The following is a 19,399-nucleotide window of genomic DNA, read 5'->3' on the forward strand; positions in this document are numbered from 1 at the left end:
TGGTTCAGGGCCCAGTCATTTAATGTCTGACCTGCCTGTCTTCCAAACTCTAGCATCTCTCCCCTCTGTTTTTTATGCAGAGATTGATAATTTTAAAGATGTATCAGGATTACATAAAATGCCTTTTTAGGTTTCCACAAAATCAAATAGAGTTGATATAAAAGCACTTTAAAAACTATAAAGTACTGTTGCTTCCCTTTGCATTTTCCTTTTCCCTTCTACTTACATCTGTCTTCCAGTTGAGATTTCTTTTTTCATCACAGTGAAGATTTTCTCAACCTCCACTATTCATCAGAACCTTAATTGTGATTGCCTCTTACCATGCTTTATACTCTGTAACATGGGCCCCAGTCACATATTGTTTTCCTGTCAACTAGCACATTTATTCTGACACATACTACCCCCAGGACAGACTTTATGCCTATCTCTCTCTCTGCTCCCAGAGTTGCCTCCATCAACTAAATCAAGTCTCTTCCTTTGTAATTGTGCGCAAGACCTCACGCTTCTTTTTGGACTCCATACAAACAGCTCAGATTATCCTGTTTTGTTTTTTGTTTTTTTAATATTTATTTATTTATTTGTCTGCATAGAGTCTTAGTTGTGGCATCTTAGTTGCCTGACCAGGGGTCGAACCTGCATCCCCTGCATTGCAAGGCGGATTCTTAGCCACTGGACCACCAGGGAATCCTTATCTTGGGTTTTATGAATAACTTCAAACATTCTAATAATCTACCCAATCAATAACTGCTTGATTAGGTTTGCCTTTTGGTAGAAGATTGAGGGTATGTATCAATTTGTGTAGAAGGTGTTTGATATGTGACAATATGTTATATAACACTATGAGCCTTAACAATAGGTTATGTAACACTGACTATGAGTTCAATGGATCTGTATAAAAACACCAAGCTTGCCACTTACTAAAGTATGTCAGTTGGCCTATTTACTCTGAACCTCTTTCCTTATTCCTAATTCACTGGGTAGAGATTATAATTAGAGTAATATATGCTAGCCTGTCAGCATTCAGCAAATAAACATAGCCTTACTATTTCTGTACATGCACATGCCTTTTTAAAACACTTAACTAATATACTAGCTAAGGTTTAAAACATGCAATAAACTACAATAGTTTCATGAACACTGCTCATGTTTTCTTTCTGAAGATGATTTTTTGTTAATTTAAAACAAACCAAAACAAAACCCTTCTGTACTGACTTTGGAGCCCAAATAAATAAACATGCTCATGTTTTAGAATTATTTAAATTTCAAATGAAATTTGAACTTCACTCATAAAGGGAGTCAAGGTCAATCAGCATATTCATTGGCAAAAAGAACTAAAACTTTAGCTTAAATTATAAAAGGGAATAAAAATTTAAATATAAACACAACTCTAAAAGTTTTGAGTTATAGTTAATTTTAGCCCACATTTGGTCCTTAACTCAATATCTATTAAAGTCAGTTCTGTCTTTTTCAAAGCGATGGAAATTTTGTGGGACAAAAGTCATGCCTTTTATTTTCTGTCACACTCTCCTGATCTTACAACAGTGTTTTCTCTCTGATAAGAAATTTGCTCAACAATTCCCTAGACCTTCCAAAGAATTCTGCCTTACTAGTCCTAGGGGGAAAAAAAAGTGGCAATGATCCACGCCTGTATTTTTGGAGAGATATTACACAAAAGACAACTTAGCATCTTTAGAAAAGACAAGAGGAAGCCAAATGGAAAGTTCCTGGAAGGGAAAATCTCACTCTGCACAACAAGGACATTTAGCTACACGAGACAAAATGTTACCTCCCAAACATTACAAGCAGTAGAAATAAACATACATGCAAATTGAAAGCAACACTGCTGCTCCAAACTCTTTCACTGACTTCTCTTTGGGGCTTACTACTATGCATAAATGGGCTTCCCAGGTGGCAGTGCAGTGGTAAAGAATCTGCCTGCCAATGCAAAAGGCGAAAGAAGCACAAGTTCGATCCCTGGGTCAGGAAGATCCCCTGGAGGAGGACATGGCAACCCAGTCCAGTGTTCTTGCCTGGAGAATCCCATGGACAGAGGAGCCTGGCGGGCTACAGTCCATGGGGTCCCAAAGAGTCAGACACGACTGAGCACACATATATCACGTGTCACTATGCATAAACCTTTCTACTGTTACTCATAGTACATGTACGTACATATAACATATATACACATAGATGCATACACATGATTTGTCTTTTCCTAGTTAACAAATCTTTTTTTTTTACAAACACTTTCATAATTATTTTAACAGCTCTATTCAGATCTACAAGCTTATTTAGTAAGATGGTTCATGTGGTCCTGTGTGTTGGTGTAGCCATTGCTTAGCCTAGACTTAACAATAACTAAAATAACCTATAATTCAAAATTGTTTGACACTGAAAAGCAATTCTTTCTAGTTCCACTTATTTAAAACAACTTAAAAAACAGCCAGATCAAAGGTAGAACACTAAAATATACTTAAGTCCCAAGATACAGACTGAAAAAAATATATACCCTTACTATGCAAGACAGGGGGGAGCAAGGGAGAGAGTGAGTAGGGAGGCAGTGCTTTCACATAGAAAAAGAAACCAAGGAGATCCTACAGTTAAAGATCCTTTAGCCTTACTCTGCAGAAAATGCCGAAATGACAACCAAATCCTGACCAGGAACTGAAAATTCCCATTCTAATGGTACTGGGTGATGATATTGCCAAAGTTAGAGGGGTTATGACTCCAATGCTATAATCAACACAGAGCAGAGTGTTTCATACCATCCTTATGTACCTGCAACCAGAGCACCATCTGAGTGTGAAAGAAACACCTCCCAAGTGAAGCATCCATGTGGAGGGCCCTGAACCAGCCTCTGCTTCAGATTCTCTGGGGCCTTAAAGCAATAACATACAGCTCTCACTGCTTTCTCTCAAGATCTTTCATTACCTTCCTAGAATATAATATCAGGGCATGCAGGCCAACTGCTTTACAGTTGGCAAAGGGCACAGGTTTAAGAAATGGCATTTTACATGCATAAAAACAAGAAGGCAACAGTCTATCTTTTAAGTGGTTTCTACAAATGAAATAGAAGGTGAAGATCCCTGTTGAGCAAAACTGCATTCAGTCTTGTGGAGAGAGACAAGGGTCTAATTAAAGCCGGGTTGAGAGGCAAAGCATCTCTACAAATGCTCACCAGAAATCATGATAATCTGCCTTGTGCATGCGGGTTCAGTCATGTCCGACTCTCTGCAACCCCATGGACTGTAGCCCACCAGGCTCCTCTGTCTATGGGATTCTCCAGGCAAGAATACTGGAGCAATGTGCCATTTCCTCCCCCAGGGGATCTTCCCAACCCAGGGATCAAACTCATATCTCCTAAGTCTCTTACATTGGCAGGCAGATTCTTTACCACTGTGTGTCCCAGGTATCATCATCTCCTGTATTTTTTTTAATTCAGGGAAGAAAAAAAAAAAAGCTTTCCCAGGCCCACATCCCAAGAAAGTCCTGAAGATGTTAGAAATGAATGAATACAGCCACTGGGGGAGCAGACAACTGTCAGTGGAGGAAGAGGCCCAAAGAGTTGGACATATGAACGTCAAAGTGTCTGAAAGAAACTTCAGACCACACCCACAGCCTACTCTGTCAACCTGACCTCACCCTAGGCCCACCCACCTGACTTCTGCAGCAAAATGCTACAGCCAGTTCTTTACTAACTCAGAGAGTCAACTGAAACATCCACTGCTTGGAGAAGAGTGAGGAATACCTCACCTGCTTTGTGTGACCTTTAGGCCACTGGGCAATAGGAAGTCTCTGGAGTAAGCCATGAGGGGTTGGTTTCATGATCTGCTCCTAACTTCCTATTCCACCTGTTCTCTTCCCACACCCTACCTTCTGTAAGACTGAAGATATAAGGTGGACTGGAGATATCAGGTGAACTAAAGTACTGGAGATGAACTAAAAAGCCTCTTGATGAAAGTGCAAGAGGACAGTGAAAAAGTTGACTTAAAGCTCAACATTCAGAAAACTAAGATCATGGCATCTGGTCCCATCACTTCATGGGAAATAGATGGGGAGACAGTAGAAACAGTGTCAGACTTTTTATTTTTGGGGGCTCCAAAATCACTGCAGATGGTGATTGCAGATGTGAAATTAAAAGACGCTTAATCCTTGGAAGGGAAGTTATGACCAACCTAGATAGCATATTAAAAAGCAGAGACATTACTTTGCCAACAAAGGTCCATCTAGTCAAGGCTATGGTTTTTCCAGTGGTCATGTATGGATGTGAGAGTTAGACTGTGAAGAAAGCTGAGCGCCAAAAAATTGATGCTTTTGAACTGTGGTGTTGGAGAACACTCTTGAGAGTCCCTTGGACAGCAAGGAGATCCAACCAGTCCATCCTAAAGGAGATCAGTCCTGGGTGTTCATTGGAAGGACTGATGCTGAAGCTGAAACTCCAGTACTTTGGCCACCTCATTCGAAGAGTTGACTCATTGGAAAAGACCCTGATGCTGGGAGGGATTGGGGGCAGGAGGAGAAGGGGATGACAGAGGATGAGATGGTTGGATGGCATCACCGACTCAATGGACATGAGTTTGAGTAAACTCCGGGAGTTGGTGATGGACAGGGAGGCCTGGCGTGCTGTGATTCACGGGGTCTCAGAGAATCGGACACGACTGGGGGACTGAACTGAACTGAAAGTCCTTGGGGGCTCCCTAGGGCTCAGACGGTGAAAAATCGTCAGGAGACCTGGGTTCAATCCCTGGGTTGGGAGGAGGGTTCTGGGTTCTCCTGGAGGAGAACATGACAACCCATTCCAGTATTATTGCCTAGATAATGTACATGGACAGAGGAGCCTTGCAGGCTACAGTCCATGGGGTCAAAAAGAGTTGGACAGGGCTGAGCGACTAAGCACGCAGCACACACAGTCCTTGAAGTTTTATGAAGATGTCACCTTCTTCACATCAAATGACATTTTTACCTGGTGTGGTAGGCCACAAAGATGTCTAAGTCCTAATCCTATTACTGTGATTATTTACCTTATGTGTAAGGAAATATGCACTTTGAAGATATGATTAAGCCAAGGATATGGACATGGGTAGATTATCCTGGATTATCTGGGTGAGCCAAACCCAAATATAATCACAATGGTCATTAAAGGAAGGAGGCCAGAAGAGAAGGGGCCATGAGCCAAGGAATGGAAGCAACTTCTGGATACCAAAAGGACAAGGAAATAGATTCTCCAGGAGAACACCACCCTATAGACTTATTTTATATACATATGACCAACAGAACTGTAAAATAATAAATTTGTGTTGTTTTAAGCCACTAAAGCTTGTGGCAATTTGTTACAACAGTGACAAGAAATTAATATACCTGGTTAATTCTTATTCATCCTAAACTCAGCTCAGGCACCCTTCCCTATAGGAAGTGTCCCCTGAAAGCTCAGACCCCGTATCTGCCCTCCATCCTTCTCCTCCTCCTGGTTAGTTGTTCCTTCTCTTTGCAAAGCACCTGGCATTTACCTTCATATGGCCTAGAGCGATGACTACAGAAATATTGGTTTCCTTAACTGGATTGGGATGCTCCCTCTTAAGGGAAGAACTCTTAACGGTCACACTTACTTTCTTATTTCCAATGTTTATCACTGTTTCTGACAGATAGGAGCATGCAAAAGCTCATGATAATTTTTTTCCTGCAAGTTAGCATGACTCATCCCTTGATTATCAGCAGGATACCAGCCTTCACTTCCTTACTCCACAATAAAGACCAAAATTATAAACAAGCAACTAGTTCATTACCAGGGGCTCAGAAACCCTATACAAATGGCTCCTTTCTCCTCCAAAACAAGTAGTATCCATTCTTTTTCTCTCCAGTGAAAAAGTTTATACAGTTTTTGGTTCTGAGGAGAAACCAAGTATTACACAGGGTGAAAATGAAAAAATAGAAGAGGAACAGCTAAATGGAGAAATTCTCAAAAACTTATTAAGGTGAATTGTATTTTCCAAAGATGACCCCAGGAGTCTCTTCCACCCACATGTTCTTCTGTGTTGTGACCCTTACACTCCACCTTACACTCAAGAAGTCAAGTCATTGCCTTCCCCTTGGCATCTGGGTTGGCCTTAGTGACTCGCTCGTAACCCACAGAACATAGCAGAAGCGACACTGATGACTTCAGAGGAGAGTTCAAAAGCCACGTTGTGACTTCTGTCTCTCTGAATGCCTGCGCTGCAGCTGCTCCTTCCTGGACACTCCCTGTTAGAGGCCAGCTGTTGGGCCACAGGAAGCTCCAGCCACAGGCAGTTCCACAAGCAGGCTACTCTGGTTGACTCACAAACTCAGCCTTTGAGTCATCACAGCCCAGAAACTAGACGTGTGAGCGAGAAAGCCTCCAAGAGAAACCCCGTCTCCTCAATCGGATCTTCCCTCATGAGACCCTAGATGCAAAGGACCAAAGACAATTAACCGTGACATGCCCAGCCTGACCTCCTGACACACAGAATCCATGAGCCTAAGAAGACTAAGTTTGGAGTAATTTACTACGAACAAGTAACAACTGCCACAGTGAATACACAGTCCAGAAGATAATCACGGTGATTTTACTTCCTGATCCTTGAAAGATGGACAGGCTGGAGAAGAGTCCGGGTAAATGAGACTGACCTAATTCTGGCCTGCTAGGGTGAAATACACACACGCTCTAGAACTATCACTTCCAGAGGTTGAGATTTGAACAACTACTTTGCTTAGAACTCAAGAAGAGACTTAAAAAACTAAGTACCCTGCCCTCTATGCTGAGAATTTTACCAGTGAATGAGTTATCTGGATGGCTTGTGCTGGGTTTATAATCCTACACCCTTCAAATATTTGAGAGGTTAGATTAGATGGGATTAAATTCAGAAGGATGCTGGAAGCACACCAAAATGTCTGCTCTCCTTCCTGCAATTGGGTCCACTGTAAATAAAACTTGACAGGCTTTTTTAAATCAACGTAATCATGTGTAGCACAAGTGCTTTCAGATGCCCAGTAGCTAAACCACATCAGCTTACTTAGCAAGCCTTCTAGCAATAGGTGAAAAAAATAATGGCTCCTGCCAAGAGTGCTACGTCCAAGAGAATTGGTGGCCTCAAGTGACTCATTTCACAAGGCTCCATTTATCTGTGCTAGAAGGTCCAAAGTGGGAAGGCGTTGGGCCTTTAAAAACCAAACTCAGGCCTCGGGTTTATTTGTTAAAGCCAGATGCTGTCATTTTGGAAGCAGATGAGAACACAGTTATAATCGATTTGGAATCCTGATGAATTCCAGGCGCACCTTCCAGCAGTCTGGGGAAGTGGGTAGCTCAAAGACCTCAGAGAATTTTTATTATTAGTGTCATAGTGAGCTATTCTGCTGCAGAGTCTGCACGGCCTCAGGACTTTTTCCTTGTGATTTCAAACAGGCACACTTTTTTTGACCGACTTTTGGGGACACGGTCTTAAAGGCAATTTCTCAACTACATCAAAGAATATAGCAAAAAGAAATAGGCTGACTAAGAAAAGTGGAGGAGAGCAAGGTCTAGATAGGTGACCTCAGGGTTTCTAAGGGAAACTGGATTAAATATAGTGTTCTGACTCCAAAGTGGAGGCCAGTTGATGTTCTTAACCAGTAAGTGTAGCTTTATGACCCAGTGGGTTGCTAGCTGTGGTCCATGTCCTTTGAGAGAAAAGAAAAAGCATGACCAGAACCCCAAAGTGTTTATGGCTTCAAGGTCACAGCCTGAGTCCAGCTACCTTTTAGGAATGCCTGCCTATTTCCCCGGCCTGTTTCTCCAGATTCCTTATGACCTCTGTGCATTTCCTGACATCCTTCCAATCAACCCATCCTTCCAATCTTAGCCTAGACACTGCTAGGCTCAGTTTCAGCTTCTTGTAAACAAGACCCTGAACTAATGTAAATACCAACACAGTGACCTTTACTTCCAAATGTATTCTTTCTCTGTCTGGTAGACCAAATGCTCATGAACATATATTGCCAGGTAACTAAGAAAGCATCAATTAGGGAAGATGGCAATCTGTCCTTTTGTGTGGCTAAATTAGAAAAAACAGATGACTCCTTGTTCTCACCCTGGTCCTCAATTCAGGACCATAAATTTTCACGAGATGTTTCAACATCACAACCAGATATGTTGACTCCTTTTACTTAAAAAAAAAAAAAAGAAACTTTTTAAGGGAAAAGAATTCAAGGAGCATAAGAGATGACTAAAGGTTCAGTCATGTCACAAATGATGCTTGGCACAAGTTTACTATCTGTAAACTTATGTTTACAAATTTATGTAATTATAAAGTTATGTAATTACCAAAAAAATTATAATTAAAACTTATTTATCATGATAAGCATTGAGGTGATACATGTGCTTGCTCAGTGATGTCAGGCTTAGTCTCAAACCTCCAAACCCACCAAAAGCAAGGTCTTGGGTTAATATCCTTCCCACCATCTTGCGTGCCTGCTTAGTCAAGTCGGACTTTGGGATCCCATAGACTGTAGCCCTCCAGGCTCCTCTGTCCATGGGATTTCCCAGGCAAGAATACTGCAGTGAATTGCCATTTCCTCCTCCAGGAGATCTTGCCAACCCAGGGATCAAACCCACCTCTCCTGCGTCTCTTGCATTAGCAGATGGATTCTTTACCACTGAGCCAGCAGGGAAACCCTTCTCACTATCAGATACCATTAAACTGAAAGTGCTATTTTCCTAAAATATGTACTTCAGATATTGTAAGACAAGCCATAAGATTTCACTGCAAAAACATATAAAATCACACTTGTTGGGATTTTGAATATTAACTGAAATATGAGAAATTAACATAATCACATGTTAAAATCTGTCAAAAGCTAAAAGATACTTTCTTTTCATTTACGTTTGAATTAATTAGTGGTAGTGAAATAGGAGAGAATGGATTTGTTGGCTCAAGAAGCAGAGAGGGAAAAAAACCATGTTACATACTTAAAATGTGTAGTCTTTAAATATCCTTTCAGCATCTGGTGCCACATTGCAGAAGTATGCTCAGCTACATTCTAACAGTGATCCAAGCCCACAGGCTCTGGCACTCTAATGCATGTTACTTTATCTTCAAAAATAGATATGAAGAGCTGATGTTGAAGCCCATCAGTCTTTAACTGGTGGGTTAATCCCTTCATCTTTCTTTAAGGAGATGAGTGGAATCCCACTTACTAAATGAGATAAAAGCATGAAAAACAATCTTCTTGAGGGCAAAGACCCTGCCGTGGTCCTCCTCCCAAGGATTCTGGTGGCTGGCTGTGTGTTCTCTCTGCCAAGGGCAGCTTAATAGGCATTTCTCATTGGCCAAGATTCTCCCTGCACTGGGCATCTGAGATCATAAGGACAACTTTTGCTAGTGAGGAACAACTGCCTCCCAAACCTCCCTAAACCCAAGATTCCACTGACATTTTGCTAAAGTGATTAAAGAATGTACTGTTCACTGTGACATATACGAGCAAAAGAGAAAAGAAATTCAAAAGATGCTGACCTGTGGGTGGCATTATATTTTTTTAAAACAAAGATCAACATAAACTAACACAAATATTCAAACCTCAGATTGAACAGATAAATAAGTAGATGCTCTTCTCACCTACCCCTAAGAATGGAGCTTCTGATTATTAGGATAACCCTTCTCCTGACCTATCTACATGAACAGCATGGCTTGAGGTCAGTGCAAGCCAAGAGCACACACAGAACCAGCACTGTCCTTGTCCCCGCTCCCACGTGACATGGCTTGTTTTCTCCCTGAGAAGCAACTGCTGGCCCAAGGAGACATCAGAATTTAAACACCCACCATTATTCATAAGAAATTACAGAAATGAGGAAGATTTGGGTTAAAGCTCTACAAATTCAAAGTCAAAACTTAGTTCTCTGTACTACTAACCAGCTATAAGATTTAGGATTACTTTTTGTTTTTCTCAACTAAGTACACATAATGCCCCAAATGGCTAAACCATATACAATTCTGATACCAGAGAGTTAAAACTCAATCTGCAAGTACTTTGTATTATGTGTAAGAAAGGCACTCTACCTTATCTAAGAGAAAACAAATTTAACATTCATCTCATGATTTACTGGTTTTAATAAATGCTGACTCTATACAATTATAATTTCAGGGCATAATTTGATCTGCAGTATAATCAGTTGCTTGTTAATATTAGAACAGTTATGTCTACATTGCAGGCAGATTCTTTACCAGCTGAGCCACAAGGGAAGCCGAAGAATACTGGAGTGGGTAGCCTATCCCTTCTCCAGGGGATCTTCCCAACCCAGGAATCGAACCAGGGTATCCTGCATTGCAGGCAGATTCTTTACCAGCTGAGCTATTCAGGGAAGCCGAGTGACAAGGGTCACTGATTACTGTATAGTGAGTGCTTCCAGTGTGAAAAAGATAAAGATTTTCAAGTTCTATTAGCTTCACATGCTGTTTTACTTTCATTTTAGACCCATCCACCCACATATCTCTTTATTGATAAATACAAGTTTTACATCCTGTTTATGACATATAAAAACATTCACAGACAAGCACTCACACATTCTTATCTCTCAAGACTCTATGTGTTTTACAGGACAGGGTGCTCGGGGCTGGTGCACTGGGATGACCCAGAGGGATGGGATGGGGAGGGAGGCGGGAGGGGGGGTTCAGGATGGGGAACACATGTACACCCATGGCTGTATGTGTGGCAAAGCCACTACAGTGTTGTAGAGTAATTAGCCTCCAATTAAAATGAATAAATTTATTAAAAGAAAAAAAAAGACTCTATGTGTTTTGGAAGCCAGAATATGAAGTTAAAGATTCACTACTATTCTTCATCATTTTCTTAGAACCCAGATATTTTTTTTTTACTACTAAGGTTGAATACAGAAGAAGACAGTATTAGGTTCTGTCCATGGTTGGAATTAGCAAAATGGATAATACAAAAATCTACAGGCAGTGACAGCGGGGGAGGAAGGCCATGTAAAGAGGCAGGAGGACCGTTTTCTCTGTTGACAGAAGCATCTTTGAAGTTTGCCAGCCCATGAAGAGGATTATGTGTCAGTCATTAGGATACCTGTCAGCCGTGGGAGAGAATCCAATTAACGGAGCAGAGCGGGAGCATGGGCTCCTAGGTCCTGTCTTAGGATGCTGACACACAGCCAGGCCCAAACACCACCCGAAACAGAAGTTCAACATCGGGAGCACCAAATCTTAACCCCAGCTCTTCTGCTTGTCTGACCATGGGGCCATGGGCAAACGATACATTTGAAATTTTATTCTCCTATGACATGGAGATATTAACACTTGTCTATAAGAACCAAACAATTTCATATCTGGCAAGCCGCCAGCACACAGTAGGTCCTCAATAAATACTCCAAATAGTTGTGTTCTACTCTAGAGGGTCCCAGGAAAGATGAGAGAGAGTTTGGAAGTCCCTCTGAGATCTGGATTTTTCATCCAGCTTGGGCCTTAAGCCAGAAGCATCTGAAATCAAATGGGATTACTAGGATAAAAGACACACCTTGGCTGATGCTCTTATTATAACCTGGGGCTCCAAGTGCCTTCCATTACTTTTGTCATGTCCCACCTCAAAGTAGCCTCAGATGTTAGACAAATACATGGGAATTGGCAGGCACCCTTCTTGGCTACAGAACATTGCATGCCACCACCAAAGGAAACTGGCTATAAGTTCAGTTGTGAAGTCTTAATATTTTGATTCAGAATCCCTGGTGTCACATTATCTGTGTGTAACTGTTTCTTCATTTGTGGTCATTTAGTTTAGTTTCCATTTCAAACATGCATGTCCATTGGTTTATTGTTTTCATGTAACAGGACTGCTTGATTAAGATTACAAACTGCTAAAAATCAGTGTCTGTATTTATTTGATCAGTTCCTCATACCATCCAGCAAAGCAGAGATCATACATATGATTTGAAGAAAGTAACTATGATGAAAGAGCTCATAAAATGTACAAGGTGGATGTTCAAGTAACAACCATAATGAAAACCACATACAATTAACAAAACCAGTTCTCATACTTGGCTATTTCATATTCTCCATAGGAAAAGGAGTGCAACAAAGACTTTTTAACTCTTCTTGGAAATGAGAGAGCCAAGAAAGCTTAATGCATCCATTTAAGATATTTAGACTAAGTTCATTACTTCTTCCTCAGTGATATTTGAGAAAATTAACAATTATATCTTTGGGCCCTAGAATAAATAAAAAGTAAACCATGGTGATGGACATTAACTAGACTCATTGCTACGATCATTTTGCAATATATACAGATATCAAATTACTATTACTATGTTGTACACATGAAACTAATATGTTATATGTCAATTCTATTTCAATAACACACACACAAAAGGTAAATCATTCTGTTCAAATATATCCAAATATAAGGTGCTTGTGTGAACATTCTTTTTAAGATGAGAGTATCCTACCTCCTTAAAGTTGTCAAATGCTGATAAAATGATTTCATGCCCGCCTCTGACAAGACAAACGGCTGCCAACAGCTCTAAGACAAGGGCTTTTGTTCTGTCAAAACAAGAAAGAAAAAACTCACAAATCAGTGAACGTGAATGAACGATAAGTCAGCTGTTCCTTCCAAGATGAATATGATAATAAATATTTGCCAGTGAATTTTTTTAAATGTTTACTAATTAAGGCACAGTTAATATTAAAACACATACATTTGAAAAACCTTTATGATCTTCTACACATGTGGCTTCTCTGGGGTAGCAAGTTTGCAAGGCATATTTCCCACTCCCAGGATTACAAGTTACTTATAAATGAAAATTAATTCTGTGAAAATTAAGTCTTTTTGTTCTATCATCAAGTGACTCAGTCTAATATGGTCGAAAAAGTACTTTTTAATAAGTTAAAGAAGATAGGAAACAGAATTTTCAGTAAAATCGCCCATTGGATAAATATTTTCTCTGGTTCTGGAGTCAAAGATATAATATTTGCTGAAAAAGTTCAAAATCAACCGAAATCAATGTCCTGTTAATACACTGCAAATCTGCTAATTTGCAGTGGCTCCATACAAGTCTCCCATGATAATGCAAGCTTCCAAAACTTCTTCCCATACAAGTTCTGAAAGGAATTGGCTTACAGCTATGCTAATACAAGAATGTTTTCTCTGACTCAAGAAAATAAAACTTCATCTAAAATATTTTTAGAAGGAGAACCTTAGAGATACAATCTAAGTTTTCAAACACAATGTCAAGGACAGCATTATTTCTTCACAGTATGATTACTTCAGTAATTCATCTTTTTTCTGGAATAAAATCTATTGCCAACCTCTAAACAGAGATCATTCTGAAAACCCACAATATCAATTGTCTTAAGAAAAATGAATAATGGCTTCCCGTGTTTGTCAGATAGACAAAGAAGCATGACTACTTGAGATTCTAGTAAACTTAAGGAAGCAAGCACAAAGTTGCAAAGGCATTCATCAGGGGAAGCATGAAATAATAATATTCAACATTTAAATAGGATTTACAGTTTGCATTGCATTTTCAATCACAAAGGGTGTAACTTCTAATCACTTTTTTTAGCTCAATTAGCAGTTTTCAGATGTGCAATCCTGTCAGAGAGATCTGATAAAAGGGAGTAACTGTGAAACATAGACATGCATTAGAACAGAAAAGGCATTATACTAACTAAAATAAATTGACGAAGACAGGCTTTTGGAGGTAATCTGTGAAATGAATAGTATATGGCACTTGCCTTAATAGGAAAGTGAACATGAAAAGAAACCTGCATGCAGTTATTTTTGTTTTGTGGTGTTTTCTGTTTGGTTTGGTAATAAAAGTTACAAGTGTAAAGGTTGCAAATGAAGTGTGGACAAGTGGTAGTAGTTTTAGTGAGCTTTCAGCACCAAGGGGTGTGGCTAGGGCTGTATCAAGACTCTCCTGGCTCCAATCCTGACAACCTGGCAGCTTCACGCTCTTCACCAAGTTTTGCTAAATTTGCAACGATGCTGAGAACCAGGCCTCAAGAGGAATGAAAGCTTGAAGAGAAGGGCCAGAGTTGTCACCAGTTTCTCCTCTCTGCCACATGTAAAACTGTAACATTGGTGAAAAGAAAATTCTACTTAGCTGAGGGATCTACTGGCAATCTGAATTCAAAAAGTCACTCTTGAAAGTTTCCAAACTCTAATTTGATTCTCGACGAGCTCTCTGCTGTCCCTAGTTTGATTAAGATTTGGACATTATTATTATTATTTTTTTTTATTTGACAGCACTTTGTTTTTATTTTTTTTTTTTATTTTTATTTTTATTTTATTTTTTCCAGTGGGTTTTGTCATACATTGATATGAATCAGCCATGGATTTACATGTATTCCCAATCCCTATCCCCCCTCCCACCTCCCTCTCCACCCGATTCCTCTGGGTCTTCCCAGTGCACCAGGCCGGAGCACTTGTCTCATGCATCCCACCTGGGCTGGTGATCTGTTTCACCATAGATAGTATACATGCTGTTCTTTTGAAATATCCCACCCTCACATTCTCCCACAAAGTTCAAAAGTCTGTTCTGTATTTCTGTGTCTCTTTTTCTGTTTTGCATATAGGGTTATCGTTATCACCTTTCTAAATTCCATATATATGTGTTAGTATGCTGTAATGTTCTTTATCTTTCTGGCTTACTTCACTCTGTATAATGGGCTCCAGCTTCATCCATCTCATTAGGACTGGTTCAAATGAATTCTTTTTAATGGCTGAGTAATATTCCATGGTGTATATGTACCACAGCTTCCTTATCCATTCATCTGCTGATGGGCATCTAGGTTGCTTCCATGTCCTGGCTATTATAAACAGTGCTGCGATGAACATTGGGGTGCACGTGTCTGAATCCAGCTTACCTTGGATTCTTGTTGTTCAAGCTTAGTGCAATCTCGTTGACAGCATGTGGGTGAGACATGACCATGTTGAAACCATACTGAAACAGGTATGGAAAAAACAAAGCATTAGGAGTTATTTCAGAGGACTGCCAATGTTGATTAAAAAGCAAAAACCTGAAGTTTCTACCTAATGTAATTTTATATCATCATAAGGACACTTATGTCTCTATGAAAAATTTCAGGAATGATGCTATGATCAAGGTACTATATCCCCATTCTCTATGAATAAACTATATGTGTCTCTATCAAAATGATGAAAAGGCTCCAGGCCAGTGATCTCAATCCTGCTGTTTGGCAAAATCACCTGGAAAAGTCAACAAAACAAAACACCAGCTCTCTGGGACTCACTCCAGGTCAATTTATTCTGAATCTCAAGGATGGGGCCCTGGCATGTGAATTTCTTTGAGCTGACTTCACTACACAGCAGGGTTGACAACCACCATTTCTAAATCCCTTCTCTATCAGCAATGGCTCTTAGGACCCAAAGCCTAGGGAAAACCTGCTTTGCTCTGAGGCATGTTACCTCATCCTTCTATAAAATGAACAAAGCTCAGTAAAAGGATCAAGAATCATTCTCAATTCTGCCAAGTTGAGGAATTATTCCTTTTCCTGCAAACTCTCAGCTCATGACCTTATTTCCAATTATACCCGGAAAACATAAGCGTTAGGGAAAAAACTTCCAAAAGCTCCCACCACCACATCAATACACCCACACAGATCTGTGGCTTCCCTCCTTACTTCTTCCTAAAGATGAACTGTCCACGCTCCCATCTAAGGTCATTCCCCCACTTGAGCTCTTGATTCCAATCCCTCTCACTACTCAAGAACATTATCAGTTCTGTCCGACTCTTTGTGACCCCATGGACTGTAGCCCACCAGGATTCTCTGTCCATGGAATTCTCCAGGCAAGAATACTGGAGTGGGTGGCCATGCCCTGCTCCAGGGGATTGTCCCGACCCAGAGATCAAACCTAGGTCTCCTGCACTGCAAGTGGATTCTTACAGTGGATTCTCTGGTGGCCAGAGAAGACCGAAGAACATCATCTGCTCCAGCAATTCTCCCATTCCCCCATCATTATTTTTCTCTCTGACTCACTACCATTAGCATAAAAAACATGATGTAAATTCTTTCATCTTAAACAACAAAAACAGAATGTCTCTGGACCCTACAACCTCATTTTTCTGCTATTCTTTCACAGCAAAATTGTAAATTACCCATGGTCTCCAATTCCTCTCCTCCTATTCTCTCTCAACACCATGTCCATCAGGCATTGCACCCCCACCACTCCAACAAAACTGTATCAAGATGATCCAAGACCTGCACTTCGCTAGAGCCCACGCCAGTTATCCTCATCTTACATGACTCAGTAGCAGCACTGGGCAAAGCTAACCACTCTCTTTCCTGCACTCAGCTCCTACTTCTCGGCTGCTTCCCAGTCAGCCTAGCTAGTATTCCCTCATCTCTCTGACTTTAAACAGGGTGCCCAAAGTTATTTGAGACCCAGCTTATTCTTTGCTTCTCTGTCTATTCCTGCTGGTATCTTTCACTCCCCTGACTTTATAGGCCATCTACTGACTCTCAAACTTCTAACTCCAGACCTCACCTCTAGACCCTGAACTCCCGACTGGCATTTCTGACCACCTATTTAAGATCTCTATTTAGATGTCTATGGACATCTCACAGTTAACATCTCTCCAACTGGAATATTAATAAGGTCTCCCAAATCTGCTCATCCTGCAGCCTTCCACGTCTTAGTAGATGGCAACTCCATCTCAGAGGTGCCCAGGACAAACCGCTGGGAGCTGTCCTTGACTCCTCACCACACCCCCACTGCTACTGTCCTTACCACCAAAACAAAATCAGAATCTGGCCACCTCTCATCACCTCTGCTGCTATCACCTTGGTTCACACCACCATCAACATTCACCTAAATTAATGCAACAGCCTTCTAAAAGGTCTACCTCCTTTTGTCTTTGCCCCCTGGAGTCAATCCTAACAAAGAAGCCAGATGGATCATGCTAAATTCCAGTGACAGATCAAGTCACACTTTTCCTCAGAATCCTTCAATAGCATTCCAGTCAGCATGAAGCCAATGTCCTTTCAATGACTTAAAGCCCTACATAACCAGGACCCCCCTGTAACTTCAGATTTCACCTTCTACTCCTCTCCACTTATTCTGATCCAACCAAACTGACCTGAGCACACCAGACCTATTCCTGTCTCAGGAACTTTTGCACTTGCCCTTCTCTCTGACTATAATTTTCTTTCTTAAATATTCCTTACCTTGTTCCCTTATTCTAGTTGTTACATAAATGTTATCTTCTCCATGACACTTTTCTGGCTAGCCTATTTAAAACTGAACTTGCATTTTTGGCTCTTATTCTTATTTCTTGATTATTTTTTCTACAGGACTTAGTTCTCTGGAGCCAGTCTTCCTCAGTTCAAATCCGAGTTCACCATTTATAGCCATACGTCTCTGTGTTTCAGTTTCCTCATGAGTAAAACAGGAGAGTAATATTACCAAGCTCACAGGGCTCTTGAGGCTTAAATCAAGTAATAGGTTTTAAAGTACTAGACTGTAGGATGCACTGCATAAGTGTCAGCTTTTATTTCATCACTATTATTATCTGAAGTGCTATATAGTAATTGCCTATCACTGTCTCCCCTCAATAGAAAGTAAGTTCCCTGAGGTATTTATCTTTTTGCTGCTGTGTTCCCTATGCCTAGAATAGTGTGTATCGGGCAATGTTCAAAAAATTAATTGACTGAAAGAATAAATGCATGTTTCCTTTCTTAAATTTAATCTGGCAAGCTTATGTTGGGTTTGAACTCTAATACTGATCTATGTATTTACCATCTGTTTCTATTTGGATCCATCTACGGAATCTGTGTCAATGGGATAAAATCCCATTTTCTTATTTGAACCATGTCTAAATTCTCAGCCATGGTTTGATTTTATAGCTATACTTTTGACCCTTCAGCTCACCGTAGATACTCCAGGCTCTAATTCCCACTCTCTGGTTAGGGTTAATCCCACATACTGTAATTAGTAACTCCCAGTGATTCTCAGGGGGAAGATAATCTGTATCAGTCATCTAAGGAGGACTCTGCTGTTCTACCAAACATCCTCTAAGTGCTTCTCATGAAGATTAGGAACCACAGGGTCCAATACACAGTAATTATAATTCCTTGCCTGTCATCACATAACCCTTTGAGGAACAATGACCTACCCAGTGTGTGAGATTATTCATTCCCAGGTTCCTAAAGCTGTTCCATTATTGCCCCAAACCAGTGGCTTACTCTGTCTCTAATAGTCACAAACACTTACCAAGTAATCTAGACAAGCTTACCACTGGAGGAGGAAAATGTCTTCCCTTTAAATACATTATAAATCAGAAATGCTAACTAAAAGGGCAATGAATTATGAGTAATAGAAGGAACAAGATCTTTCTTCTCTAAAAAATGTCATTAAATACTGACATTTACTTCAAATAGAAATACAAAGATACCAAAGAGAACAAGATTGAGTCTGATGATTTCAGATTTTTTTTTTTTAAGGATTATAAACAGAAACATACCTGATAATTCATGATGGCACGTAAACACATGATACAGACATGCACGTCATCTTTCTTACTCACTAATCTTGAATTTTTCAGGGTTCTTCTGCTTGGCAAAGTATTGTATCTACAAATAAAAAGGGAAACTTCCATAAAACTAAGAATTACTTTCTTAGCATGGGCAGATGCACTTTAAAAATGGTCACTGTTCTCTGTTTGTACCTATACCTAAATGAGGATTGCAGGTCAAACCACCACTAACGAACCCATCACCACAAGCACCCCATCACCACAAAACTGTTTCCACAGACTGTGAGGCCTAGACAATTCTGTGCAGTTGTTATCATCTTGTCAGGCCATATATCTGTGGACAGTGACGCTCAACTCCACTCACAGCATATAACAAATCAGACTGTACATGAGACTCATCAATAAGCCAGGCTCTAATTTGCAGTCCAAGCTAGATTTGTAGATATGACATGCACACAGATTACATATGTGAACAAGTAAAGGGGTAAAACTCAGCTATACAGAGATCTCCTATCATCTGACCCAATTTTAACTGTACCTTCCCATCACTGCTTTCAAGAGTCCCTGTTTCAGAGTTTAAGCCTAGGCAAGGTCATACGGTGTCATATCAGCCTGTGATACTGAATTTTAATATGCAAAACCTAAACAGTATATACATGCCTCCACACCCTCACCCAAACTCTGGTCTAGCAGCTAAAACTGAGACAGAAATGTGGTGACATTTCAAACGGTTAGGATGTTACAAGGTCAGGGTTCATTCTGGAGACCCTACATTACTAGGCCTTAGTTCTCCCTTCTGTAGATTTACCAGAGTATACAAGGCATAAAGAGTGACAGTGTAAGACGGGGAAAGTAGAAAGATGACAATTCTAAGGGTTTCATTATGAGCCTTAAATGACAGCTTCAGAG

General features: G+C 40.3%; 1 protein-coding gene across 5 annotated transcripts in view; it reads right to left on the reverse strand.

Moving 5' to 3' along the window:
- FMNL2 (formin like 2) overlaps positions 1 to 19,399 on the reverse strand; it is a 327,350-nt gene that overhangs the window by 49,926 nt on the left and 258,025 nt on the right. For all 5 annotated transcript variants that reach the window (XM_043894012.1, XM_043894009.1, XM_043894011.1 and 2 more), the window contains 3 exons: positions 18,479 to 18,587; positions 14,862 to 14,938; positions 12,440 to 12,533 (listed from right to left, as the gene is read on the reverse strand). In XM_043894012.1, coding sequence (XP_043749947.1) covers positions 12,440 to 12,533; positions 14,862 to 14,938; positions 18,479 to 18,587 — 280 coding nt within the window. The remainder of the gene's footprint in view (positions 1 to 12,439; positions 12,534 to 14,861; positions 14,939 to 18,478; positions 18,588 to 19,399) is intronic.

This window comes from Cervus elaphus, chromosome 33 (assembly GCF_910594005.1).
Source record: "Cervus elaphus chromosome 33, mCerEla1.1, whole genome shotgun sequence".
Classification (NCBI taxonomy): Eukaryota; Metazoa; Chordata; class Mammalia; order Artiodactyla; family Cervidae; genus Cervus; species Cervus elaphus.